The 27,529-nt window shown below is 46.5% G+C and overlaps 1 protein-coding gene across 1 annotated transcript in view; it reads left to right on the top strand.

Annotated features, from left to right (window-relative positions):
* The first annotated feature begins 785 nt into the window (after nucleotides 1–785).
* The window catches only part of LOC133350867 (rho family-interacting cell polarization regulator 2-like), an 88,151-nt gene continuing 61,407 nt past the window's right edge, over nucleotides 786–27,529 (top strand). The window contains exon 1 of the mRNA XM_061565676.1: nucleotides 786–869. Within this exon, the coding sequence (XP_061421660.1) occupies nucleotides 803–869 (67 nt within the window). The 5' untranslated portion in view covers nucleotides 786–802. The remainder of the gene's footprint in view (nucleotides 870–27,529) is intronic.

The following is a 27,529-nucleotide window of genomic DNA, read 5'->3' as shown; positions in this document are numbered from 1 at the left end:
GTGGGTGATGGTGGGTGACAGTGGCTGGGGTGGGTGACACGGTGGCTAGGGTGGGTGATGGTGGGTGACAGTGGCTGGGGTGGGTGACACGGTGGCTAGGGTGGGTGATGGTGGTTGACGGTGGCTGGGGTGGGTGACACGGTGGCTAGGGTGGGTGATGGTGGGTGACAGTGGCTGGGGTGGGCGATGGAGGCTGTGTACGTGGATGGCTGCCGTGGCTGCACACATTAATGATGCATAATTGAGGGTCCGGTTGCGTCCGTGCTGTCTCCAGCCCTCGCGAGCCGCTCGCCCTCCCAGTGAGAAAGCGGGGCCGTGCGGCAACACCAGCGCCGAGCTACAACACCTATGCAGATATGCATGTGTATTTGCTCATATACTAATATAGTACATACGTAGAAATATATATACGTAGAGACACACACACACACACAAGCATACACTGCACAAGTATAGACACAACCCTCGCGCACATAGCACATTTTACATGCTATACTCGGCAGTAGCAGACACAAACAGTTACGCACTCATTTACAGACATACTCGCAGATAGGCACACATACATAAGCCTACACCCGCACATATTCAAACTCGCACTCTCAAACACACACCCACACGTACACACTCGCACACTCTGACATACACACAAACACGCACGTAGCCCCGTTGGATTGCGCTCCTGTAAATGGTTCGCGCCATGCACAGGACGCTGAACGTACTCGGGCGCAGGTGAGTGCGGGGCGCAGGTGAGCGCGAGCCCCCCAGGTGAGCGCGAGCCCCCCAGGTGAGGCTGCTCGTCGTCATGGCGATGGAACGCCTGCGGCGCGTTCCGCGGAGGAGCAACTCGCAGCTGCCCCACGTGTCTCCCAGTGAGTTGACCCCCCCCGACCCCGAAGCCTCAGGCCGAACGCGAAAGCTAGTCTTGTGCCAACCCTGACTTGCATTCGTGCCCGTTCTAAATTCGTTACAGCCCAGCTCTAATCTCATACTGGCATCCAATTCTGACTTCAGCTCAGCCAAAGACCAGACCTGATTTATAATCATGTGCCAGCTTCGAGCTCTAACCCTATATCAGCTGAGCCCTAATCCAGACTGCCAGTCCAGCCCTAACCCTAGCCAGATCTATAACCCGAGTCTATCCATAAGCATAACTATCAATCCAACCTCTGGGTTCAGGACCTTTGGATATGGACCCGTGCCTTGCTCCATCACTCCGCTCTCTTCGCCTCTCATCTTCCCCTCCCCTCTGTCGCCTCCACACTGGTTGTGAACCGCGGGGAACCTTGGTGCCAATTTAGAAGAGCCGTGTGCCGTCTGATGTATTTGCACAAGGGTTGGGGATCCCGTGGCATTAGATTATTTTTTATTCAAAAGAATAGCCCCCCTCGCCTGTTGCACGTCAATGTCACGGCCAGATTTACATAATCGCACGCAATCCCTTTTGAGACGTCAAATAGTCCCTGATTGAATTCTAACGTGGCCTGGACGTTCTGTGCCAGGCTCTTTGTCGATGCCTCGCAGGACCAAACTGCCGCAAAAGCAATGATCGCGTAGACTCTCACGTGCGCAGAAAAGAGCAAATATCCCCCACTTAATCTGATAGAACGTATGGGCACATGCTTTCGGTGAGCCCATTTTTATTCATTTATTACGCTTGGTTACCCAGCAAAGCTTCGCTGTTAGTGGTTTTAAGACTATTTTTAAGGAGGGTCCTGCGAATTAAGGCCAGGACAAAACGCAGGTTCTACGAGGAGGCCCACAATCAGAGACCGCCTGCCACTTATGTTTCCCTTGTCCAGGATTGAATCTAGGCTACTGGGCACCATAACACAATATGCGCACGTACACGTATCTTTGTTCAGCATGGCTCAGATCCCAGCAAAGCAGTGTGTGTGTGTTTTTTAAATTGGTTTAATAATTACGCAGTTTAATTTATGTCCGTATTTTATTGTTTGTCTTATTTTCCCGTCACTTTAATTAACAGGAGCCACACGCTGGCACTTAGGCAGGATGAAATGTCATTTGTTGAAGCCCAAACCAGATGCAAGCTCGTAGACACCGCAGGTTCCTTCGTGTGTTAATGCAGTCCCTTGTTTACACGGGAAGGCCGCCTACACTGCGTCTCTCGACACATTTTCAGCAGGGATCAGTGCATTGTTGGCGCAGGCCGTTAATGCAGAGGCTGTGAGGGTTCGTGGGTCGCACAAACATTCGTGGGCATCGTGGTTGCCATCTCCTGGCTTGCCAGGGTATGATGGCCGGTACAGTAAATGGGATTAATTTCCATCTCTAGATTTGAAGCTTTCGTGACTGCAAGGATTCATGTTCTTAGGTTTTTTCGGTAAAGTCACGTAGGTGAAAAATTAAAATTAATAAAAGTAAAATAAAAGTAAAATAAAAATCACGACGTTTCGGAGGCAACACAAGCTTCCGTCTTCAGGTGGAAGCTTGTGTTATTAATTTTAATTTTTCACCTACGTGACTTTACCGAAAAAACCTAAGAATAAAATTTCCATCTCTACTGGGATTGAGTGTTACCCCCCCCAGCCCATCACACGTGCGGGGTTTCTCCTGGTACCCCGATTTCCACCCACATGTATAAACACTTTAGTATTATTATTTGAGTTGGTCAAGCATCCCGTTATAGGGGCATGGGGTTTGGGCAAACTGTTGCCACGGGTTCTCGCAGTCTCTCCACTCAATCCGTGGTTTCTCGCACCTCTCAGTCATTCCGTTTCCAACAGTGCACAAAAATCTGCAAATGTTCCACGTTCTAAATTAAGTATTTATTATGAACTGGTTGGGATGTTTGGCAAATTTCCACGTTATGCGCGTTTTTTGTTGGATGAGTTGGGATGCCTGTCAAAAAATAAAGCCCACACATGGGGGGTTAACAGAACAAAAAGTGTAATACAAAACCCGACTTTCTGTACGGTCACCTGACAAATGATAGGCCACGGCTTGTACGATTGTGCCTCGGCGTTGACATTAATATACCCACATATGCAACAAATTGCAGAATATTTTAAGGAATTTCTTTTCTCATCCCGAAATAAGAGGCCTAAATTGATTTATTCTGCAGCATGGGCTGAGCGATTTTAGAATGTCAAAGAGACCCAGGGAAGGAACAAACTTTTAGTTTTGATGTGCGCGTGGTGTTTATCGACTCTTTGCTTGATATGTATCCTTAAACGTATTGACTTTTTCTCTGCGGGCTGCGAGAAGTTATTTGTAAACCTAAGCTTTTGTTCACAAAAAATACTTGTGGTTCATGTTTCTGATAATTGGACAGTAGCTACTGATGTTTTTCTTATTTATGACCAGACGTCAGTAGTAAAATTTAATTGTCTTCATTCATCATGCTGTTTGTTCCTGGCCACACGGTGTTTGTTTTGACCAATGGCCCAGGGCTTTGCAACTGTGAAAAACATTGACAGGATGAGAAGGAACGAGTGGCCTGACTAAAACAAAGACGCAGAGACATTGCACACAGAGCGCGTGTCAAACAGGCTGTAAAACATTCATAGTTTACCTCTGCAGCATGGGGGGGGGGGGGGGGGGGTTGAAGGCACAGAATGTTCCGTAGCTTAAAAAGTGATCGGTAATACTTGCCGACCTTGTTTGGGTCGTTTCGGCACCCGAGTCGATGACCGTCGATGAGTGAGGGACGACTAATAAATAAACCAGCAGCAGCGCGTACACGCGACATTATTTTGCGTGCGAGCCCGGTTCATTCGCAACCTGGACATATATATGCCCACAGGTGACGAAGAATTAACGGTGCACGGCGCGCGGTCCTCCAATCGTCTTGGTTCGCGGCCGTACACGCTTAGACGGAGCGCAACGTTGGCACCGCAGGGCGAGCTGTGTGTGCGTGCCTGAAATGGCAGGGCCCCCCCCCCCCTCGCCGTCACCGCCATCCCCACCATCCCCACCTCGCCAACACGAACCCGCATTGAGTTGCGCGCACCTGAGCCTGCGGTATTGTTCTCCTCGTGCTCAGCGGCGGGTGACAGAGCCACAACCGCTAGCGGGATACATCACAATCCAGACGTGAAATTTCGATTTAAGGCTTTCGTGACTGCAGGGATTCATCTTCTTGGTTCTTTCGGTAAAGTCACGTAGAAGGGAAATAATAAAATAATAAAAATAAAACATAATAAAATAATATAATAAAATTAAATCATATAATAAAATAATTGTTTTAATAAGTTATTTTATTATGTTTATTTTTATTATGTTATTATTTCCCTTCTACGTGACTTTACCGAAAGAACCAAGAAGCTCTTCTGAAACAGAAAACACGGCGCCTTGGCGTTTAATCAGTTGGTGGCCATGTTTGATTGGCATTCACAAAGGTAGTGGCTTGTCGTATCTGTCATTTGGCTCTCCTTCCATCGCAAGTGTGTAAGTGTTTGGTGATTTACCCTCCTCCCACTACCCGCCTCTGTCGTGTTTTCTCTGGGCAGTCCAGGTTGTGTCATGAGTGTCAAATACTTGTTCATGGAATTGGATAAACATCCCAATGACAGAACCCTCCTGCATAACCCAGTCTTGAGACTCTGTGAGGCTTTCCTTGGAAATTCATTTCAGCCGATATACACAATGCAAACTGCTTTAATTCGGATGCACGTTGCTACTGTGAAGATATTTGAAATGATGTGTGCATTTTGCAAACATTTTAAAGCATGTATGGATCCGTATATCTTCATGCGTAGATAAATGCAACGACCCAAAACTTTTGTGGCGTTGAATAATTAACGTTGAATTTCCATAACGTCAGACGCGATTCACTAATTCGATGAAACCACAGACATGGCATTTGCCTGTGATTCTAGCTGGGCACAAAGGATGACTTCAAGTTTGGAGCTTCCTTGAATTTAAATGTTCCCCACTTGGTAATACATTCTAATTAATGCAAGCACACTTTTGCCACACCACGCGGCGTTCCGAACATTCTCTGTTTCTTTTTTATCTCGCTGCCAACTCCACTTCAATTTTAATTAGATGTTCCTCCTTGGGCTGGTCACGTTTGATTGGCAACTTGGCACTATCAATCAATTAATTGCAGCTGGAAATGGCAGCTTGCAACGCTTGACCCGTGACCACTGTAATAAGCGAGAGAATGAACAAAAATTAGGCTGTGACACTGAACAACAAAGAACCCCAGATGAGCCAAGATAATTATTTGTGCTGGATGTGGAGAATCAACTTTGTGATGTGTGATGCAGAGGTCGCAACCGGGTACCCGATACCCGTACCCTACCCGATACCCTGCTACCCGTACCCGGCCGGGTACAGGTAGCCGGCCGGGTACGGGTAGCCGTTTGCGACCCTGGTGCGGCCGGGTACGGGTAGGCCGTGAGTCACTGGTGAGTAACCGTTTGTCACTCATTTCGGGTAGGGTACGGGTACGGGTAGCGTACGGCTACCCATACCCGGCCGGGTACGGGTAAGAAATCAAAACCCGTTTGCGACCTCTGGTGTGATAGTCCACGATGACGCGTGCCTTTAATTCAGCGACTCGGTCGAAGGGTTGGCGGACCATGCGGAGATGGAGCCATCTTCCATCATGATTCGTGAGACACCTGCCTATATCGGGATGTCTTATTCTTCCTCCTCTTCCTCTCCTAAACAGTTTGCTGAGCACAGGCCCAAAGGCCCAAAACGTCTTAACGTCCAGCAGCACTGTCAAAGTTGTAACGTGTTTCAGTCAGACTCTGTCTTCTCGACAGACCTGTTCTTCACCTGAGGACGGCTGCTTGCGTTGTGGCCGAAACGTCGTGAGAATTATTTTATTATGTTTTATTTTTATTATTTTATTATTTCCATTCTACGTAACTTTACCGAAAGAACCAAGAAGATGAATCCCTGCAGTCACGAAAGCTTCAAATCGAAAGTTTACACGTCTATGAAATTGAACCGAGTTTATGAGTGACGCGTTTGTTGCCGAATTTATTGTACATGCACAGTCCTTTATCATTCCTGCTGCTTGGACGAGGTCTTCCCTATACATTGCGGGTCGTGGGGGGTTATTTTACCATACTTCACCACACTGGTCAGTGTGTTTTGGTTTTGGCGGGGGTGAATAAACGTTGGGTGAGCGTGCACGGTACAGTATCATCTATTTAGCTTCACTGCCCCCTGCTGACAGCGTAGCGGCCGTAGCCTCACGGCCACCACAACAAACACCCCTTCGATGCACGGTCATTGCCCATGATTACTCTTTAGTTCTTTCGGTAAAGCCACGTATAAAGAGAAAATAATAAATTAAATACTAGCATACGACGTTTCGATTGCAACACAAGCAAACATAATCAGGTATATATGAAATGGAAACACAAATCTAGTATACTTAGAAATGTAATGTAATACAACAGAGAGTCGGAACACATAACAGTCATCACCTTACCTGGTTGATTACGTTCTTCCTGAGAATGCATAAATTTGAGAGAGAGATACAACACAGAACCAGAGACATATAGACAGACATATAAGTAGAGACAGATATCACAAATTAAGTATATTGCCCATGATCCTGGTTCAAAAATTGTGCTTCGCTTCCTGAGGTGTTACGGGCTCTACCCCGGCGAATTCCGGGTGATTTTTGGTCAGAGGGCGTTGCTGGTTCGTCAACTTCCCCGAAAGTGGCTTGCTGGAGTTGTAACAAATTATACGACGCCCAGGCTCTGGGTAATTCCTTGCCCTTGGAGATCCGGAACTCGCATTCGCAGAATACTTTAAAGTCCTGGCTGAAGATAACAAGGCCCCTCCTCTCTTTAGTTCTCTATCTGGTCTCCTTGGTCTTTGGTGTCCCAGTTACTTCTCACTTTCTACTGGACATCTGTGAAAATCTTTGCAGCTCATCGGATTCCTCCAGTATCAATAAATATTCTGGAATCTGATACTTTCCTCTCTATGCACGGTGCTCTGATATTAATCGTTTACGGGCCCCTCGTGAATCTTAATGCATCATTATTAAATGACTGCAATGTTTTCGATTTGAAGCTTGTCTCACTTGTACCTTGTACAGCTGTTTAAGGCTGCGACTGTAATTATCTCAGCCGGCGAGGCCCATTGGCGCTTAGCAGCTCTTTTGCAAGAACGACTGGTTATTGCTGAAACACCAGGGGGCTGATGGTGAAAGGAGGGCTGCCAGCACGACCGCTTCGTTGAATCACACCGCTCCACTGGGAGGTGTCACATTTCTATTTCACTCCTTTCCTTGCGCCACTCGACTTTGAAACTCCCCCACACCCCACACACACCGACCGTGGTCTCATTTTGCCACCTTCTTATACCACTGATCAATTAAAGACAAAAACATTATAATCCTTGCCCGCTATATTTTCATAGTCGATTGGTGCCAGAAAGAGATGTGGCACTAGTTGAGTGGCAACAAATGACGAAATGTGCAGTGGTCACTTCTTGGCTATATGTCCATACGTTTTTTGGGTTAGATCGCGTAATTATATAAATGTGTCATTAAACCCACCACCACCACCACCCGACACAGCCAATTAGTAAGGTTTGTCACGTAAACAGAACATGCCAATTCGTCACTAGTACAGCAAACTGGTGTGTTGGAGAGCAAAGCCACAACATTTATAATCCGAGTACTGTTCTTATAGTGTTTTTGTTTTTTAATGTTCTTTGTTTCCGGTCGCTTTGCATTATAGTAATATAATACTGTATATATATTTTTTAATAATTTACCGACCTAAAGCCCCACAGAGTCTCATAGACATTTTCATCAGGATCCTGCAATGGAACTGTTTGGCCAAGTCCATGGTAATGAATGTTTTGTGGGAGTGACCGAGAATACCCAGAGAAAACTCGCACGTACGAGGGCATGACGCTCAAAACTCCACACGGGTAGATTTAAGAATCCATTGCTGAACCTCCATCTCTTGACCACCTCGCTGCTCCAAGCCGACAACACCGGTTTTTGTGCCTGTACTCGGTAAATTTGATTTGAACAAAGATACCTGTCTTCTTGGTTCTTTCGGTAAAGTCACGTAGAAGGGAAATAATAAAATAATAAAAAATAAAACATTATAAAATACATTGTAATTGTGAAATAATAAAAATAAAACATAATAAAATACATTGTAATTGTGAAATAATAAAAATAAAACATAATAAAATACATTGTAATTGTAAAATAATGAAAATAAAACCTAATAAAATACATTGTAATTGTATTTTATTATGTTTTATTTTTATTATTTTATTATTTCCCTTCTACGTGACTTTACCGAAAGAACCAATAAGATGAATCGCTGCAGTCACGAAAGCTTTAAATCGAAAGATACCTGTTTTTGTGTTGGCACAAGTAGAAGGTGTAAGACACACTAGGCAAGTAATTCTGCTGTCCAGGTCATTGCCCTGTTGAAGCCAGTGCAGCAAGTAGGTTTTGTGGCGTACGAGTCCTTTCTTACACAGTATGCGTGTTTATTTTCTCCAGACGCTCCTTGTCCTCTCCTTCCAAAAGCAAAACTGTCAAAAAATATTAAGTCGACTGATAAAGGAATCGGTCAATTCGTTCGCAGCAGCCTCGGGCTCATGTGACCACCTCGTGTTCCTGGCTGTGGTACAAATCTTGGGGAAGTAATGCTCAACAATAAGAACATAACGCAGCGAGTGGCAGCTCTAGGGGGAGACGGGAAGTCTTGTATGGCCCCTGTGTACCGCAATTTAATCACTTGTATGTGTATGTGTGAGAGTCTGTATCGTGTCCCCCCCCCCCCCCCCCCCCCGTGCCAACTGTGGTCTTGTGGCGATTTGAGCTCCCTGCCTCTGAATTTGCATCGGGGCACTTCGTTAGCCAAGAATAGGCCATTGTGAGTCTGCTTCATGCCCCAGATCACAAATTTTGAACATGAGCCACCATTGCAATGTGATGTAAACACTGTGTGTGCCCCCCTTATGTGAGTCTAAAACACGTTCCTGCGGAGGGAGCTGGTAGGAACGTTGGGTTGCTCGGTCAATGGCCTGGGTCAACGGCGGCGTGGTGTATTCCGCAAATGTGCTCGACTGTGAGGGCGGGCACAAGCCGGCGTGAGTAGGTTAAACGTTGAGTTTTATAAGGGCACCACGGGGTGACCAGCCCCTCCCACTCCCCACCCAGCCCCACCCTCCCCACCCAGCCCCTCCCTACACGATGGACAGACACAATAATCCCCTGTGGGCTGGTGTGACCAGGAGGTTCCTACCAGTAAAAATGTACAAGCTGCTCTGTCACGCTGCCTCGTAACAGAAACAAAGATGGACCGTATTTCAACGATTTACAAAGATGGACCCCAAACGGCTCCGATGTCAATAAAGTTACATGAATCTGGTCGCACACACCAACTAAGACACTCGCCCTCCCCAAATATTGCTTCAAGATAAATTGGGGGAAAAAGTGCGTGCTTATAATCCTAAGAATGCGGTAAAAGGCTGATGTTTAGTGCAGTGGCCCAATGTCCAAGCATAACGAGGCAGGCAGGCAGACGCATGCAGGGACATAGAAGTGGGGATCGCACTTTTAATCTGTGGCCCCCCTGAGAAAAATTTCTCCGTTTTAGATGGGCATTATGGTTAGGGACAATAATGATAGTGTTGCTCCAAACATCACAATTGATTTTGATTGTCAGTATTCTATTAGCAGACATTTGGTAGTGAACACAATTTGTAATGGCGAGTTTTGTGTCCTTCATCTTTTTCTTGGCCTGTAATTCCACATTTTGTAACCTAAACAACTGGCAATGGATATCGTGAATGTAAATATGATATGCGGTGGTAAAAAGCAATGATTAATGTAAGTAAGGAAAGGGTGTTTATTGTTTTTTTTTTAAGAATTATGGGTAATCATAAAACATGTGAATCCTGGAGAATTAAGTTACAAATGCTTTGTTCTCTTTTTTGTATTTTTCCACACCTTTATCCCGATTGTGCTATTGGTATCTATTTGAATCGCTCGCAGAGCTGTGCGACCCTTCTTGGTCGAGAACAGCCCACGGAAGCGGATATCACAGAGTTGCCTCCGATTCATTATCCCTTCAAGTGACGTCTGGTCTACACAGTGAAGGGCAGCACTTTCCCACCCACCCTGGCACAGACAATAATGTCCATCGTCTAACAGTAAAGCTAATACTTAATTATCGGAGCATAAATTTAGCCAACTTAAGTGCAGAACCGAAGTTGAAGTGATGTTTTTTTTTTAAGCTTCTGGTAAATTTTCTTTGTTTAGTTTGTTGTCCTTCCTCTGCACCTCCGATTTTGTACGGTTAACTACTTATGGTGCGAAATGAGTTTAACATACATAACGCTGATAATGCCGTTGCACCACGGATGACGGTTGCCTGGATTTAAACCTGGTATCTCGGTGGTACCAGTTCTCCCCTTTTGACCTCTGGGCCACCTCGGTGATGAATGCCCAGAGTCAGCGTCGCAACTTTCATCTCTTTACGCATTGACTCGCACAGTTGTGGGATTGGAACCCATCAATCCCTTGGAAGCTGTCTCCTCGGCATTGATTGCAGTATTGTACAAACTTAACCTCGCGCAATCACTAATCCTTTTGAAAAGTTTGCGATGGAAATTGAGTTTTTTGTTGTCAAGGTTAGACCATTTATTTACTATGGTCATCATAGCAGGGAGTGTTGATAGATTAATGGTCACAGTCCATGGGATGGTGGGGGGCAGGGTTATGTCTGTCTACACAGTAACAGATTTGTTAGTGTATTTCATCGGGCTTTATTTTAGGAGCACTGGGTGGTGTAGCAGCTGTGCGCCCAAAATGAGGGCTTACTTGGTGGAGGATATTACAAATGGCATTGCCTTCGCTGAACATTTCTGTCAAGTATAAACAATAGTAAGCACAGTATTGTCAATTACTCAGAAAACGTGCACTGAGTCGCAAGACTCGATGCTAATTATAATAAGACTTTACAATGATACGTGCGATGTTATAGCGCGTGCAGGGAATATTTGGCAAATTTCTTGAGTACTCGTTAATGCATCAGAGAGCTGTAATGTCCAGAGAAGACCCAAGCATTTGAGTGGAGATATTACATCTCTGCTGCACTGTTTACCAGTCTTGCTGTAAAGCCTCCTACAGCAACTTTTTTCTTCGTGGCATAGTATGTATGTTGAACTTTTTTTCTCACCGTACTTGGCCAACCGTCCTAATCGGAGGTGCAGGGTAAAGCACAACAAACAGAACACAGTGGCTTTCTAATATCGGAAGGAGGAGCGTTCCAGACAGCTGCAGAAATGCATCTGAAAGCACGCAATGTAGTGACCGTCTTTGCTCGAGCGCGAGCTAAAACCGTTGCGAGGATGACCGGAGTTCACATGATGACTTATGCTCCTTGATGAGATCTGCAAGGCATAGCGATCGAGTGTACAGGCGGTGCAACTGCAACAGGTTGCAGGGGCACTGACATTGCACAGATGTAGTGGGGGGCAATTGGACAGGGAGGTAGCTGTGTTTTATGCCTTGTACCAGGGCCCATCCCCGACCACGCCATTAGCGTGTAATCACTCAATTTGCATTGGAATAACAACTTTGAATCCCCATCTCATAGTGAAGTTCTGCAGTGATTTTTCTCGGGGTCTTCCAGTTTTTTTCCTTGCTCTGAGACTCACTCAGAGACGTACGGATGGATGGGTTTGTGGTTGGACGGATGTGCCGGTGGGGGCTGGGAGATGTTAACTACCTCGCCTTTACCCACCCCCCTCGTGTGCCGTGCCGGCCTTCATAGCTGCCTGGAAACGTCTAGCTTTTTCTGTGGAAATCTTTATATGCCCTGCTTGGCATCAGTGTGACAAGCACAGGTGGCCTGAGGTTATCAATCGGTGGCTCAATTTAACACTTAGGCTTTCGCGACCAATATTATTAATCATAAACACTTTTTTGCGTTCGATCGCGTAAATATAAATGTGGTGTTAACCCACCACCACCAATCCTGGAAAAATCGCCGGACGAAGCTGGTTGTAATTATCAGTGAAACCTCAAACTCAAATTGTAAATATTGTGGGTTTACTCTCCAACGTACCGGTGTGCTGAAGTAGTAACTAATCGGGACATTTTGTTTAAGTAACAAACCTTACTAGCTGGCTGTGTCGGGTGGTGGGGTGTTAAGGACACGTATACGTTCACGCGATCTAACCGAAAACAAAAACTTTATTATGAATCGGAGGCTCACACACCCAAACTTGGGCAGTCAAATACTATCGTGGCCCTCTGATGGCATTTTGTTTTGTAACGCATTTGTTCGGCACAATGTCCGACGATTTGTTCAACGGTTCTTCCGGCAGCTTCTTCAGGAACTGTATGGAAGCGGCTTGCGTTCTCGCTCGATTTGCACTCCTAGTTGCTTCGATTGGTTCCTTAAGAAGCTTACTCTTAGTTCTTTCGGTAAAGTCACGTAGGTAAAAAATGAAATAAAAAATAATAAAAAATAAAAACAATAAAATCACGACGTTTCGGAGGCAACACAAGCTTCCGTCTTCATGTGAAACTGTCACAGCAAAAAAAATCTGTATCAAGTGTGTGACAGTTTCACCTGAAGACGGAAGCTTGTGTTGCCTCCGAAACGTCGTGATTTTATTGTTTTTATTTTTTATTAATTTTAATTTCATGTTTTACCTACGTGACTTTACCGAAAGAACTAAGAGTATGAATCCTTGCAGTCACGAAAGCTTCAAATCTAGAATCCTTAAGAAGCTCCCCAGCGTGTGGAGCCAAACGTGGGACATCGTGCGGGGCTCACACATCGGCACAACCCGAATAACGCGTGACAGTACAATAGCCCTGTTTGCGGATTGCTTTGTGTTGTAGGATCGGAACCCTATAGGGCACAGGCTGGCTATTTCTGTATTTCTACCACACACGCCCCCTCTAAACCCCTCTACATTCACATCGTGGCCACTTAAATCGGGCAGGAATTAAGCCCGGGAGACGTTCAAACATAATCCATCAATGCAATAGCTTTGGTTGCTAAGGACACAGTCTCCCTTTCACTTTTATTTGTTTAGGTTTTTTTCTCCCTCCCACAGGGGATGTTTAGCCACTGGTCGTGGCCCTGTGCTGATATAATGCAATGTCTAAGTGTGCCCGCGCCTCCCGGCTGTGCAAAAAGATAGAGCGACGCGCTCGGTTACGAGATTGAGAGGGGGAGAAGTAGTTGGGATTATTATTGTTATAATTGGTTCTTTACCCTTCTATCTGGCAACAAAACTGACACCTTTTTGCAAGGAGTCATGTTTGCATAGACCGCAATACCTGCAGTCATAAATACAAACAAAAGACATAACTCTGATAATGTGCACTGTCCTTGAAGTTGATTGGTCCACACCCGAGACAGCTTTCCTTCGAGCCTAGTCTCATATGGGTTGGACCAGATGACGCCAAAAGGGTGTGGACCAATCAACTTCAAGGACAGTGCACATTATCAGAGTTATGTCTTTTGTTTGTATTTATGACTGCAGGTATTGCGGTCTATGCAAACATGACTCCTTGCAAAAAGGTGTCAGTTTTGTTGCCAGATAGAAGGGTAAAGAACCAATTATCATATTTTTACTGGCAAATGAGGTCCCCATATTATTATTGTTAGTTGAGGCAATTAGGTGTGAGTAGGCTGCTGGTGGGGAAGAAACTCCTAAGCTGTACTGAAGGAGTTTACTTGGACGTATTGCCTGGTGTTGCAGGCAAGAGAAGGAAAAGAAAAGAAAAAAATATGTGTTGGTGCCGAGTTTAAAACGAGTGGCTCCCAAGTTGTATTCGCCCCCTCCCCCCATCCATCGCCCTGACCAGGGATTTGCACGAAAGCAAAATAGGGTTACAAATCTGCAGTTGCGTGCAATGTATTGCGTGTGGCATTCAGCAGTGCCGGATAAAGCTAGCGCAGGGCCTGTAGCATATTTTTTATAAAGGGGCCCTAAATAAAAAAAACATGCATAAATATTAAAATACGAATTTTTTTATTGGATAGTAAAGTAATTGTATTTTTTCATTTGCTATACAGCCAGATAATACCACAAATCGCTAACCTTAAACACCCAGTCGTTCATAAGTTGAAGGCAGTATAGTACTATAGTAATAGAGCAAGTGCAGAATAACTGAACCGGAATTGAAGGCTTGAAAGCATTTAGCGCGGGGCTTTTGAAAGTACGGGGCCTGCTACACGTGTAGCTGCTTTTGCTCCTAGGATAATCCGGCACTGGCATCCAGGGAGATTGGTAATCGGGACGAGAATAATTTTGCACTTTCAGCCCGTTATGATGGGGTTTTCTCATCGTTTACCCATTTGGTTTATGGTCTGCATTAGCCAAATGTAGAAGTGTGAAGCCCGCGTAAATGGTTCATAGAAACACGATTTGTAGCAGAGCACCGGTGACTACACAGTAGAACCGCTCTTAACGGCGGTGATTGGTTTCGCGAAACCGCTCGTTAAGTGGTTTGGTCATTAGGCGAGTTAAGGAAATACACGTTAAAGGCTATTAGTTCGTTCCGATAGCATCAGAAGTTACCGTTTTCACGAAAAAAACTACTTCATATAATTTTAACAATGAATAGTGATACATAAAGATACTAACAATATTATAAACACGTTATTAAAATTAAACATGGTTAATCAATGCATTCATTAATGTTTACTGTACCTACAACAGCGCGTCGTTAACAGGGGAATGGTCGGTAAGCGAACACATTGGGCTCTATGGGGCCTGTAGTTAAGTGAATTAGTCAGTTTAACACATATGCTTTCGCGACCAATATCATCCATAATAGAGGTTCTTTTGGTTAGATCGTGTAAATATTTGAATTTGTCGTTAAACCCGCCATCAGGCGACAGCCAGATTTGGCTGTCGCCTGATGAAGCTTGTTGTAATTCCTGGCGAAACGTCGTACTCAGATTGTAAATGTTGTGGTTTGGCTCTCCAACACACCGGCGTGCTGTACTAGTGACGAATTGACCACGTTCTGTTTACGTGACAAACCTTACTAGTTGGCTGTGTCGGGTGGTGGTGGGTTTAACAACACATTTATATATTTATGCGATCTCACACAAAAAAAGTAAATTATGGAAGCGATTAGACGTTAAAAGCGGTGGTCATTAAGAGGGGTTATTTTGTATTGGATTGATTGCTAATTTTGATGAAAACCGTTCTACAGTTGTCTATCTCTCTCACTGCTGCCTGTCAGTCACATTTGCTTGTGGTGACCTTTGTCAAGAGGTCACCATAAGCAGTGCTTCGGGTTGTGCCGATGGTTTTGTCACAGTGCGCAAAGCGTGTGTGTGTTTTCACGCGTTTGGTGTGTGTCATATAATACACGACAATACAGACCTGGGGGGGGTGGATAGACGAGGTCCGAGGTTGTAATTTGAGAAACGTTGCCGTTATGTAAACTGTGTTCTTAAGCGGTGCACGTTTTAAAATGTGATTTGGAATAAGAAAGGACGAATGCTGTTTAATAATTCTTGAAAGCATTTCCAAGTGAAATATAGTGCGTGGCGTGTCGGTAGTAGTCTGGTGGAGTTGGTGGCCACAACAAGTTGGCAACACGGGACAAAATTCCTGGCCACAGCTAACAGCATTGGCGAGCGATATCTGAAAGCGGTCTTGCTCTCCTTATACCACCTCTTCACCAACCCACACTGTGACGATCCCCGTGACCGACCGACACGGAAAGGTCTTCATCTGGAGGTGGACATTATTTTATTTTGTATATAAAACTAGGATGCATGTCTAATGGGGGAAGGTCCATGCACCGGGCGGTTCACCGGCATTAGTCCTCAAGCAAGCCTGTCATGTGATAAGATACCTAGTGTCAAAACCGGGCCAGAATTTTCCTTTGTTGAACCAATGTTGCTTGCAATTGTGCACTTCTAGAAAGCTGTCTGGATAATGGAATGTAAAAAAAAAGTTTTTTTTTTATAGGGAGGGACAGGATTATGCTAAAGGAGGTGAAATTGTCTGCACATTTGTTTTGTTGTTATTTAATTTATCGTTTCGGTCACTTTGCAGCAATACTAGATGCCGGCAGCAGCAGCAGCAGTAGCTTCCTGCACATGCTCGGGATGTTTATTATTGACGAAATCTTTTGTTTTGTTTGTTTTTTCTTACGAACTCCACGATGTATTATTACCAGTTTGGCCCAGGGGGAATGAGCACTCTTCGCCGTGCACGGCAACGTACGGACCCCAGTGCAGCTTCATGTTCCGAAAGAGACAACGCGGCACATGCGCAAGGAAGCAACTGCCGGGCGATTTTCCGCGTGCACCATTTGGTTGTCGTGACGACCGGTTCACAATGGGGCCACCCTCGTCGAAAATTGCCACGGGGTATTGCTTGCTGCACACAGGTGGGTTTTTTCTTTTTAGCGGGTGGGCGAGGGAGTTGTTCATCTGTCCAGCAGTTCCTGATGTGACCCCCACCACCCCCCCCTACGGATGCTGTGACCACGCCATGAGAAAGATTGACCGATGCGCACTTGCTATAAACCCACGTCGCCACGACTGGGGCGAGCCCAGCGCCCGAGGGCGCATGCCACCGGCTTTGTATCGATGGTTCATTTCCCAGCGAGTACATTTCCCTAATTGTGTTCTCGTTAATCGATGGCCATTGTCATGAGATGAAAAGAAAATGTTACTAAACTAAGTGAGTGCTGGGGCACCACTTTGTGACAGGTTAACCCCTGAAGATGTCATAAAATTACTTACGAAGGCACAATACGAGGTGCACACCTGTCATCTGCCTTGCAAAAGAGTATTCGTCATGAGTAAAAACGAAATTTAAATATTTATGAGCGGAGCTTGAATTAGCCAAATTCAACTCCAAGTTAAATCTATTTTTTCTGCTTTCACTCATGAAGATGCTGAGCGAGCAATTAACTCTCCCCACACTTTAATTGATCGCAGGGAGTGAATGAAGCCTGGGATCGAACCCAGGCTCTCGGCGGTGCCGCCTCCGCGCTGAGACGCGGTATCAGCCTCTGAAACAACTTGGCCCACCTCCATTCCTGGCACATTTCTGCGGGAATTTATCAGATGCCGCATCTTCTGTGACACCTATGAAAGAGCCAAGTCAGACATTGCATCCTTGCTAATGGAGAGGGATTACGGTTCGGAGGTAATGGCTGGATTTTGGCCACTCTGTTCCTGCCAGTGCCTGCCTTTCTTCCTGCTGCAATGCAGAATTAATCTAGGGGGGGCCCCGCGATAAAACCCGGTGTGCCTTGAAATTCTTGAGCAGCACAGGAATTTATCTGTGCATAATCCGCAGCGTGGGCTCATGCCGCCGTTTTGCCATGGTGATTACAGCGAAGAACATCCATGATCCTCGCCCAAATCATTCGATGTCCTTTAGACACCAAAAAGAAATGCGCTCGTGGAATGGCACAATTTGTTTTCATTTAACTTGTCACGCTTCTGCACTGCAGCCAGGTGTAGTGCCGACACTGGCGTGCTCGCTCTGCTTGCTGCTCGCTTATTTCCGGTGACCCAAAATCACCTCGGTGGACTCGGCCTCAAATAGGCATCCAGTTGAGACGGAACTTCTGTCGGGTCCACTCGGCCTTAAACGAGCACCCGCTGAGCCGCTCGCCCCATGGTGCCATCATCTGAAACGACTGCCTATTGGGTGGCCCTAAATAGGGCAGCATGATTATACGGAAGGTTTAACTGAAGCAGATGCGTTAGCATGCGAGGTCGTTGCACGGTTGACCCCTGGGGCCCGCGGTGCAAGGGACGAAATGTGGCCTCCCTTGTACAATCCCCCCCCCCCCCCACCTATTTGTCGACGGGCTCCTGAGACCGTCCGGCTCCTTGGGCCCTGGTGCAGTTGCGCCGTTTGCATGCTCGACGGCTAAGCCGCTGTGTGGATGCATGTGCATGAAACACCTCGGCGTCGAAGAAGCATTTGCTTCGAGCAAAATTTTGATGATGCAGCGTCCGCGGATTTCCACCACCCTTGTTTAGACGCTATCGGCGGTCACTCATAAGTAGAGGTGGGGGGGGAGGGGAGAGATTATCGGAAAAAAGAGGTGGGTGGTGAGGGGCCCAAGGTGGGGTAAGGGGAAGTCTCAAGCAAGACTCCCTGCTGCGTACCCCCCCCCCCCTTCACCACCCCCCCCCCCCGTGACGTGACACATTGTTCGGTTGAATAGCCGGCACGGTGGGCAGTGTGTGGCGATGCAGGTGGGAGAGACGCTGCACCAGCGGGTAGTGGGGTCTTGTCGCGGATAGGCATGGGTCAAGTGTGGGGTCACCATCGCTTCGGTAGTGTCCATGCCCTGGCCGTGGGTCCGATTTGAGGAGGAGACAGCACTGTATGCTCTGCATATATCAGGTAATATTGGAAATAAAATAATAATAATGTGATGATAGGAGGGTGGAGCAGCGGTTAGTGTCCTGCTTTATAAACCCGGCGACCTGAGTTCGATTCCCGGCCGCGTCTAACATCGGAGGCGAGTGATTTCTGAACCGATTTTGGGCCACCAGGTCACCAACACCACACTCGAGCGGCGTGGTGAAGTATGGTCGAACAGGCCCCTTATGACCGACGTGGTGTGGGAAAGCATTTGTTCAGGAGCGGATTGACAACATTCCTGTAAATTATAATGCGATATTAATGTCATGAATTTATCTAGAAGAGTATATGAAATGTATTTTTATCACCCGGTTCTTACATTACGATGTTTGACCAGTTATAACGATGAGTGTTTTGTAATGATTTACAGGCGGAGATAATTTTGCATATGAATTGTCTCCCTGCATCGGCCACGTCTTGCGTGAAATGGGAATGTTGTATTGACTAGCGGTAAGAGTGCAGGCTTATGGCCCAGCTTAATCGGAGGTAACATTTGAATTTCTTGCCGGCCGGTAATTTTTTTGTGAGATGAGCAAAGTGTTAACTCGATGTTGAAGACCCTGCTTGCTTATTCGTGAGAACAAGGTGGCATTTAAGCTGATGTCAAATTTAGAAAATTACCCGAGGTATTAAATTGTTAAAAGGAACCATTTCATTTTTTGCTCTGCATAAGATCCATGAATATCAATTGACAATTAACCTGGTCAAGTGAGGATCATTAAATTGTCTCCACAAAGTGGACTCTCTCGCCTAAAAGAGACGCGTCTCCAGCTAGTTTCTGGGTCACTCTTTTGACGTTTGAACTATTCGTAATGTAACAATTTGGGGTGGAGCTGTCAAATATTTAATCTCTGTCTCGTGTGTCATTGCCTGGTAATTTGCCACCGAAGACGGACCGGGCCAGGGCCGGTCTTTGAATTAAAGGCATGGCTAGGTTACAGATTGCATACTGCGCTCAGTACGTACAAGTACAGTCCTCTTGTCAATCCACTGCTGGATGAGGGCCTCCCCCCACACCACGCCGTTTTTTTTGTGGGGGTTAGTTGACCATACTTTGCCACGCTGGTCAGTGGGGGTTTGGCGAAGGTGAGGGGCGCATAGATGTTGGGACATAGTAGAGTATAGCAATGGGTTTTGCTGCACTGCCCACTGTCCACAACACGGCCCTGCAACCGGCTACAACACCTGTTGTATGCATAGTGGTCACCGATCCCCAAGTACTATCCAGGCTCACACCTACTTGAGAGATCTGGTGAGGTCTGGCGCATTCTGGGTAATTTGGTTGTAGGCTTTTAGGGAGTGCGGCATCTCTAGAGGCAATGTATGGCCATGAGCTCTTCCCACAATATAAAGCAAGCACGTGTTGTTTTTAGTATGCGTGTGGTTGTGTAGTGATTAGCGCACTACGCTATGAACCCAACAACCCGACATAGATTACCGCTCACGACCAACATCAGTGACGATTATCTGAACCGGTCCTGGGCATCCCCTAGGTCGACTCGGACTCAAATAAGTACCTGGGGCAATGTGTAAAAGATTGCCACGAGGGAGACGAACGCGGCCGGACATGGCGCTGGCCACCGCACTTGCTGTGCCATGTTGGCCTGCCATTCATAGGCGCTCGCTAACAATACTTGCCACCAACAGTCTGTTAAGGCTCACACAGGGGATCTTTGTTTTTTGTGCGGTGCAAACTGTCATCGTGTTACGCAACGACCGCGAGACCAAACACGTGGGCAGGGCATATCACGCCAATGGACCAACCCGTGCAGACAAACATTTCCCTGGATTGACCATGTCTCCTGCGTCGTTGACTGGCGATCGTTCAACTCAAGTGTCTCTCGAGCTGGATCAGAAAGGCTCCGTTGGGGATACATTGTCTGGCAAGACAAGACTTTGTTGCTTTGTAGAAATCGCATTTGCGGATGTTCTACGATTGAACCGTGTTGATGATATCATCGTCTGTGGTCGATATACTGCTGGATGAAGGGGTTTCCATGCTGTCGCATTCCCTCATGGTCGCGTGATGCCGCAATACATCTCACTGTCTTGCACGTTAACGAATCTGATTGCTCCATCCATGTAACGGAAGTGTCCTCCTGAGCGTGTCCCTGCCCTTTGGCTGCTATTCCATGACAAGTCTTGGCCATAAGCCATTTTCCGCTTAAGCGTTGAGTCCTGTCCAATCTGAATTTATTTCTTTTAATTATCGATGTTAAATCCCGTTCCATGCCTTTGCGATTCAAAAAGTGCATCTCGCCAGCCCTGACGCTGTTCTTTAATTTGTGATTCGAACCCAGCAACTCAGATGGTGACATCTTGGCACTCTTGCACCGCTCGGCAAAGACATGTCGGTGGTGAAGTCGCACAAGTAACAGAACATGTTTGTCGTGAACACTGCCTTGCAACAGAAATTTTTTTCTTCCAGAAGCAGAAAACGACATACAGTAATAAGTGACTTTTTCCACACTCGCCATAAAGCTAGGTTATAAGAGGTGTGCGTTTTATTAATCTACTTACAATGGGCCTTTTTTTGGAGTTGAGGCGGTAGCAATGTTTACTCAAATTGGCAATTGCACTTTGCACACTTTACACACTAACATCTCCGAAATAAACGTGAGACAACGGGCAGCATGCTAGTTTTCTCGGTGCATCACGGTGTGCACCGTGTTCTTTCAACATACGTCAATCTTGAGAGTAGATGTTTTGGTTGGGTCGTATAATGAATGATCGGGCTGTCCCTGTGTCGTTAAGACCCTCGGTCACCCGCCACGGCCAAAACAAATTAAATTGTCACGTGTACACGCGTTTAATGCGCCAATTACTGCTTCAGCTTTGCCACGTAAGTTGAAAAACGATTCTCACAGCCACGTTTGTCAATTCCGTACGCGACCGTTTCGTTTGCCGCCACGTCGAAACGTCATCGGGACAAGGCGCGGGAACGTCAGGGATGACCAATTGCTGAATTTGTTTGTGTTGATTGTTTTTCAACTCGCGGGCCAGCTTCTTCTTCTTCTTCGTATGGCTGGGGAAGCGGTCATTGTTTTGATGTTGAGGTTAGCAATCGATGCAACGGCTTGAGGCGAGGTGGAGTGAATGAGCGAACGGCCGAGCTGAAGCAATAATTGTCGCGTCGTTAAACGCTTGTACACCATGTGCCGGTGTAATAAAAACAAGGATTGGCCTTACCCTTTCCGGCAAGAATACAGGAGATGTGAAGATGTTCAAACACCAAGAAGACATCCATAATAGAGGGGTTTTTTTGGGTTAGATAAGCGTAAATATATAAATGTGTCGTTAAAACCCGCCACTACCCGACACAGCCAACTAGTAAGCGTTGTCACGTAAAGACCTTATTGATGATATTGGTCGCGAAAGCTGCCAAAATAGACACCTATTACAGGGCATCCAGTCTGCATTAACCACACATACGTGTGTTAAAACATACAAACACACATGCTTTGGTAATGTATGCATTGTCCTTGAAACGAATTGGCCTACACCAGAGCTACGGCCTTCTTTTGTGGCCTTGTCTCACAGTGCTGGCCCAAAGAATGCCAAAAGATGAACGGCACTCAAAAACAATGCAAATATGAAAGCATCAATAGCTCATAGTGAGCAGTTATAACTGTCTAATGCAAACTTGATACCTTGTAACGGGTGTCTATTTGGTGTTTTTAACATCTTAACATCTGTATTCTTGCTGGAAATGGTAACGTCGTCTTTATCTTATCATCTTGATACTGGCAAAAAAGGGTGCCATAGATACGCACCACCGTAATTTATTTGGCTGTGGCCAAACACATCACCTAATTGCTAGTCTTGCTACAAATTTGGCTTCATTACGTTGGCCCAACCCAAAGATCAGCCGTGGTCCATAATGTTGGATGTGCAAAACATTCGTATTAAGATAAGTCCATCTTTCCGTCTTCTCTCTCGGCTCTGAAGAAGGGTCATTGACTGAAACATCAGCTTGTGATTTCTATTTACTCTTGTTCACTTTTACAACCATACCCCCCATGTGTACATGTGCTTGTGCACAGGGGCGTACATGGGGTTATTCCACTATACTGTTAACCAGAACCGGTTACATAATTGTCACAGTGTAACACAAAGACAATCGTTTGTGTGGCCTTTATCAGGATTTTCCTGCGTGCGAAGCAAATCATCCGTTACGTGGGGGGGTGCCGCGTTATATGGCGCTAAGTCATAAGACCTGGCGCATGCAGGGACTTAGTTTCCGCTTCACATGCGGAAGGCTGCATGACACAATAACTAATTTATTTAAACTGCTTAGGTTAATTATACCGCAGCTCCTCGGCCGATAAATTGCCACAATTATTTTTCCCATTGTAAAGCTAATTGTTAAATCCTCTCAGTGCCAGTGGAACATGAAATATGTTTTAAAAACGTAATTAGCACACGTGACTTGTACTACTACGACTATTCTACTGCGAAGCTATGCAACAGGCTGTGGATGTTAATTCCAAAGAGGGTCGTCGACGACTCATAAACATCATCATCCATCATTCATCACCATCATCATCCAGCCTTCATTAGCCGGGCAATGGTGGCTATTCATAGTCAACGTTTTTGGGTTTAGATCGCGTTATTTATAAATGTGTCGTAACCCTCCACCACCCGACACGGCCAATCAGTAAAGAAGTGTCACGTTGACAAAATACAAATAGTTCACTACTTTAGCCCACCGGTGTGTTGAAGCGTGAAACCACAACATTTACAATTTTTGAGTACGACGTTTCGCTGATAATTGCATCCAGCATCATCGGGCAATTCGCCAGAATGGATGCAATTACCAGCGAAACGTCGTAGAGATGGACTGATGTGGTATGAGAGGATGTGGAGCTGGGTGGACTTGCCGATGATTGGTACCAGCGGTGTCAAGATCGGCCTTTGTGGAGGAAGCTCGTGAAGGACGCTACTTGGCAGTTGAAGGCAGTCACCCTCCAGCAACAACGGAGGGCAGAGGAGCGACGCTCACAACAACGAGCGGAGCACCAGGCGGCTAAATAAAGCAAATTGGCACAGTGGGGGATACAGCTGGTGGTGCATCTACTGGTCATCTCAGTCAGCCAACCCATGGCACCTGGGTCTGTCCCGAGACCTCCTGTCAGCGAGTCTTCGACACTTCACGTGGCATCAAAGTGCACCTGGCCTGGCACAGGCGCCGTGGTGACGTCACCGTCACTGAGTGGCGAATGGCAGGGGGTATTGGTATAAGTGTGTTGTGGTTTTGAAACAATTCACCAGAAATTCGGTGAATGTGTCACCATTTTGAGACCTCTCTATTCTAATCTAATTCTTTCTATAATCTCATTTGTACAGTTGTGTTCATACTGTTAGCCGACCTTAGCATGTCATTGTCACGATTAAATAGCGGTAATCCATAGCCCATTGTCAATCCGCTGCTGGATGATGAAAGCCTTTCCAAACTGTCGCGTCTTTGCCTGTGCTTCACCGCGCTGCTCAGTGTGAAGTCGGTTTGACAGCTTCGTAGTGTGCTGTGCTGACCGTCTGCATGTGCGTATGCGCACATTTCCATGGCCTCTCTCGGAACGATTCCGTGCATTCATTGTGAGCATCAGATGTGGTTTTAATCAACAAGTCGGAGGCTCTCTTCACATGCACTTGGGTGTTGCGCGAGGTCACGGAGGGAGCAATAGTCGAGTGGCTATCGCGCTGCGCTACGAACGCGGCGACCGAATTTAGATTTCCTGCTCGCGACCATTCGCAGCGACGGCGAATATTTGAACCGGTTCTGGGGGCCCCCTCCCCTAGGTCGACTTAGCCTTGAGATCAGCACTGGGGAGACAAAGGCGGCCGGGCGTGGTGCCGGCCGTCCACCCCCCTCGTATGCCATGCCAGCTTCAAAAGTACTCGCTTCGCAGCACTTACCCAAACAGTGTGTTAAGGGCTAAATGGTGGGGGGGGGATCTTTGTCTTTTAGTCATGGGTACATGTGATTTGGGGTGAGTGGTGGTGTGGGTGTCTGTGTCTTTGTGCGCATGTGGTTTGGTTCGAGTGTTTGCGTGGTGTGTGTTTGGTGCATGTTGTGTTTTTGGAATGTGCGTGTGTTTTGTGTGTGTGTATGTCGGGAGCGGTAGAGTAGCGGTCAGCGCGCTGCGCTACAAACCCGGCGACCCGACCGACACAAGTGACGATTATCTGAATCTGTCCTGGGCCTCCCCTAGGTCGACTCGGCCTTGAATGAGCACCGAGTGCGGTGTGTAAACATCGCCACTGGGGAAACAAAGGCGGTCGGGCGTGGTGCTGGCCACCCACCCCCTCGTGTATCGTTCCAACCTGCATACGTGCTCGCTACCAGCATTTGCCCATTACATTCTGTTAAGGCTATTCGGGGGATCTTTGTTTTTGTGTGCGCGTGTTTTTCGGTGTGTGCTCACGTGTACCTGTCAGAGGTGGGACAAAGTCATTGTTATGCAAGTCCAAGTCGAGTCTGAAGTCATCAAATTCATGACTCGAGTCTGACTCGAGTCCAAGTCACATGACTCGAGTCCACACCTCAGAGGTGGGACAAAGTCATTGTTATGCAAGTCCAAGTCGAGTCTGAAGTCATCAAATTCATGACTCGAGTCTGACTCGAGTCCAAGTCACATGACTCGAGTCCACACCAGCTCAGAGGTGGGACAAAGTCATTGTTATGCAAGTCCAAGTCGAGTCTGAAGTCATCAAATTCATGACTCGAGTCTGACTCGAGTCCAAGTCACATGACTCGAGTCCACACCTCAGAGGTGGGACAAAGTCATTGTTATGCAAGTCCAAGTCGAGTCTGAAGTCATCAAATTCATGACTCGAGTCTGACTCGAGTCCAAGTCACATGACTCGAGTCCACACCTCAGAGGTGGGACAAAGTCATTGTTATGCAAGTCCAAGTCGAGTCTGAAGTCATCAAATTCATGACTCGAGTCTGACTCGAGTCCAAGTCACATGACTCGAGTCCACACCTCTGGTACCTGTGTTTCTGTGGCCCGTGTACGTGCGTACACGTTTGGCCACCCGTGCGTTAATTCGTGTGTTCGCGCGTCAATTACTGCTGCTGCTGGTGTGCATGTGGGTTTGAGGTGTGTGTGTGTGTGTGTTCTACTTGAGGAAACTTGCGTGTGTGTTATGGGGTTTTTTTACGCGAATGCTGACGGTATATTTCGTGCGTGGGCATTTTTGTCACGCGTATTTCCACGCGTGTCTCGGTAATAGCTCGAGTCTCTTCATGTGCGCGCGTGGTCTCTGTGTGTGTGTGTGTGTGCAAATGCGGCCGTGGTTTCTCCTCGATGATAGCAAAGCTATTGCCGGGTAAGAGCACCCGCATCACACGCCTGGCGGGTAGGGCTTCTATCTCTGACGAACACAAGCGCTCACGCACACTGTGACACACACACACACGTGCGCACCAGACGTTTCTGTGCTTCCCAGTTTAAAATGCATCGGCGTTGCACACACACAGCACACACACACAGCACACACACAGCTGACTCATAGTCACCACGAGCTGTACGTGTAAAGTCTCATTCCACACAAGTCCGCCTCGTGTACTGCTCTCTAACTATAATCATCTAATTGTAAGTGTTTCGTGGCTCTGGCCACTCCCTCGACTGGGACTTCTGCTGTGAGGTCAAGCGAGCAAGGCAGGGGGGGGGGGGGTAACCGCTTCTGTGCCACCGTCTCTGACCAGCGGCTCACCTCCTCCGACCCCAGCCATGCCGCGCTCAGGTTTGGCATTTCATTTCTTCAAATCGTTACGGGGGGTACCGTTTTAAACCTGTGCACTGCTCTTTGAATTTACTGTTTGTTTTTTGTATATATTGAGGTTTTTTTTTAAACCGTTGCATTTATGTATATACCAGATACCTGGAGCTGTCGTATTTATTCAATGGAGGAGCAAACGGTTATCTGGCTTTGCCAGCTTTGCTATGATTTAGCGTCACACTCCACGGGAGGTGAATTCCTCGGTTCGCTGATGGATTGGGTTCGTATTTTAAGCGTTTTACCGCGAGGCTTGATGACATTTACAACTTCAGGCTGGGGGGCTGCCTGGCCCATTACTGAAAAAATGACCTTTGAATTCATGGGGCCAAGTAAAAAAATGCTTAAGGTCTTTTTTATCTTCTAGTTATCAACACCGACTTGACGAACGATAATAATGTATTGCTCATTGACCCCCTAGCCAGGGGAGGGGGGGGGGGCGGTTGGTGGGTAGAGATATTAACCTTTGACACAGCTGGTGTGCAGATGTTCGGACCTTTGTCAATCGACTGCCAGATGAAGGCCTTCTAAGAATAAACAACTAACGCGCGGGTCCGGCCATGGGGCTTGCTTGACCATACGTAACGCTGGTCATTGCGGGTTGGTGAAGTTTATTGGGGGAGGATGGAGGGGTTGAGAAGTTGGGGGGAGGGGGAAGGGTGCAGCAGCAGTTCAGATGTCACTCACCACTCATGTTCATCGTGCGTTGTGCTTCTAAGATACCGCTTCACAAGCAGACTCGCTCATTTTTGTGTTGAATCGAAGCTTTCTAGCTCTTTCTAGAACATGAACTTCAATCCGTCACGGTCATATACATGCTGCTGTTATATATAACTATAGATCTCCAGTATTGCTTTAGTGATTCTATAATTTGTTGAAAAAATTTTACATCTCAAAAAAATGGAATAGATAAAATTTTTTATTTTATTACATAAGATTGCATGCTTAGATAATGCGTACTGTGTCATTCCCCATTCCGGGTTATCTATTCACTGAGTTTTTTGAACGAGCGCCAGCAGTTTGCATAAGTCTTAAGCTCACAAAAAATGCATCAATTAGCATCTATAACAATAAAAAAAAATTGTAAGTGTATTTAATGGTTTCACGTCTATGATCAAATCACCTGGAATTTTACCTGTCTCATCAGATCTCGGACACTAAGCAGGGTTAAGCTTGGACAGGGCTTGGATGGGTGGCCACAGTGTGTAGTGTACAGCTGTTGTAGGCATTGTGCAAACATTAGGGGAAATTGCAGCAAAACCAACTTTGCTTTTGTGCTCCCCCTCACCGATCTGCCCTGTTGACCAGTGCGGTGAAGTATGGTCAAATATCCCTAACAGGCTGCAGGGCAAGGGGGAATGCTGTCATCCAGCAATGGATTGACAAA

This window comes from Lethenteron reissneri, chromosome 35 (genome assembly GCF_015708825.2).
Source record: "Lethenteron reissneri isolate LAM-NWPU_2019-01 chromosome 35, ASM1570882v1, whole genome shotgun sequence".
Taxonomy (NCBI): Eukaryota; Metazoa; Chordata; class Hyperoartia; order Petromyzontiformes; family Petromyzontidae; genus Lethenteron; species Lethenteron reissneri.
This window is presented reverse-complemented; position numbering and strand designations above follow the sequence as displayed.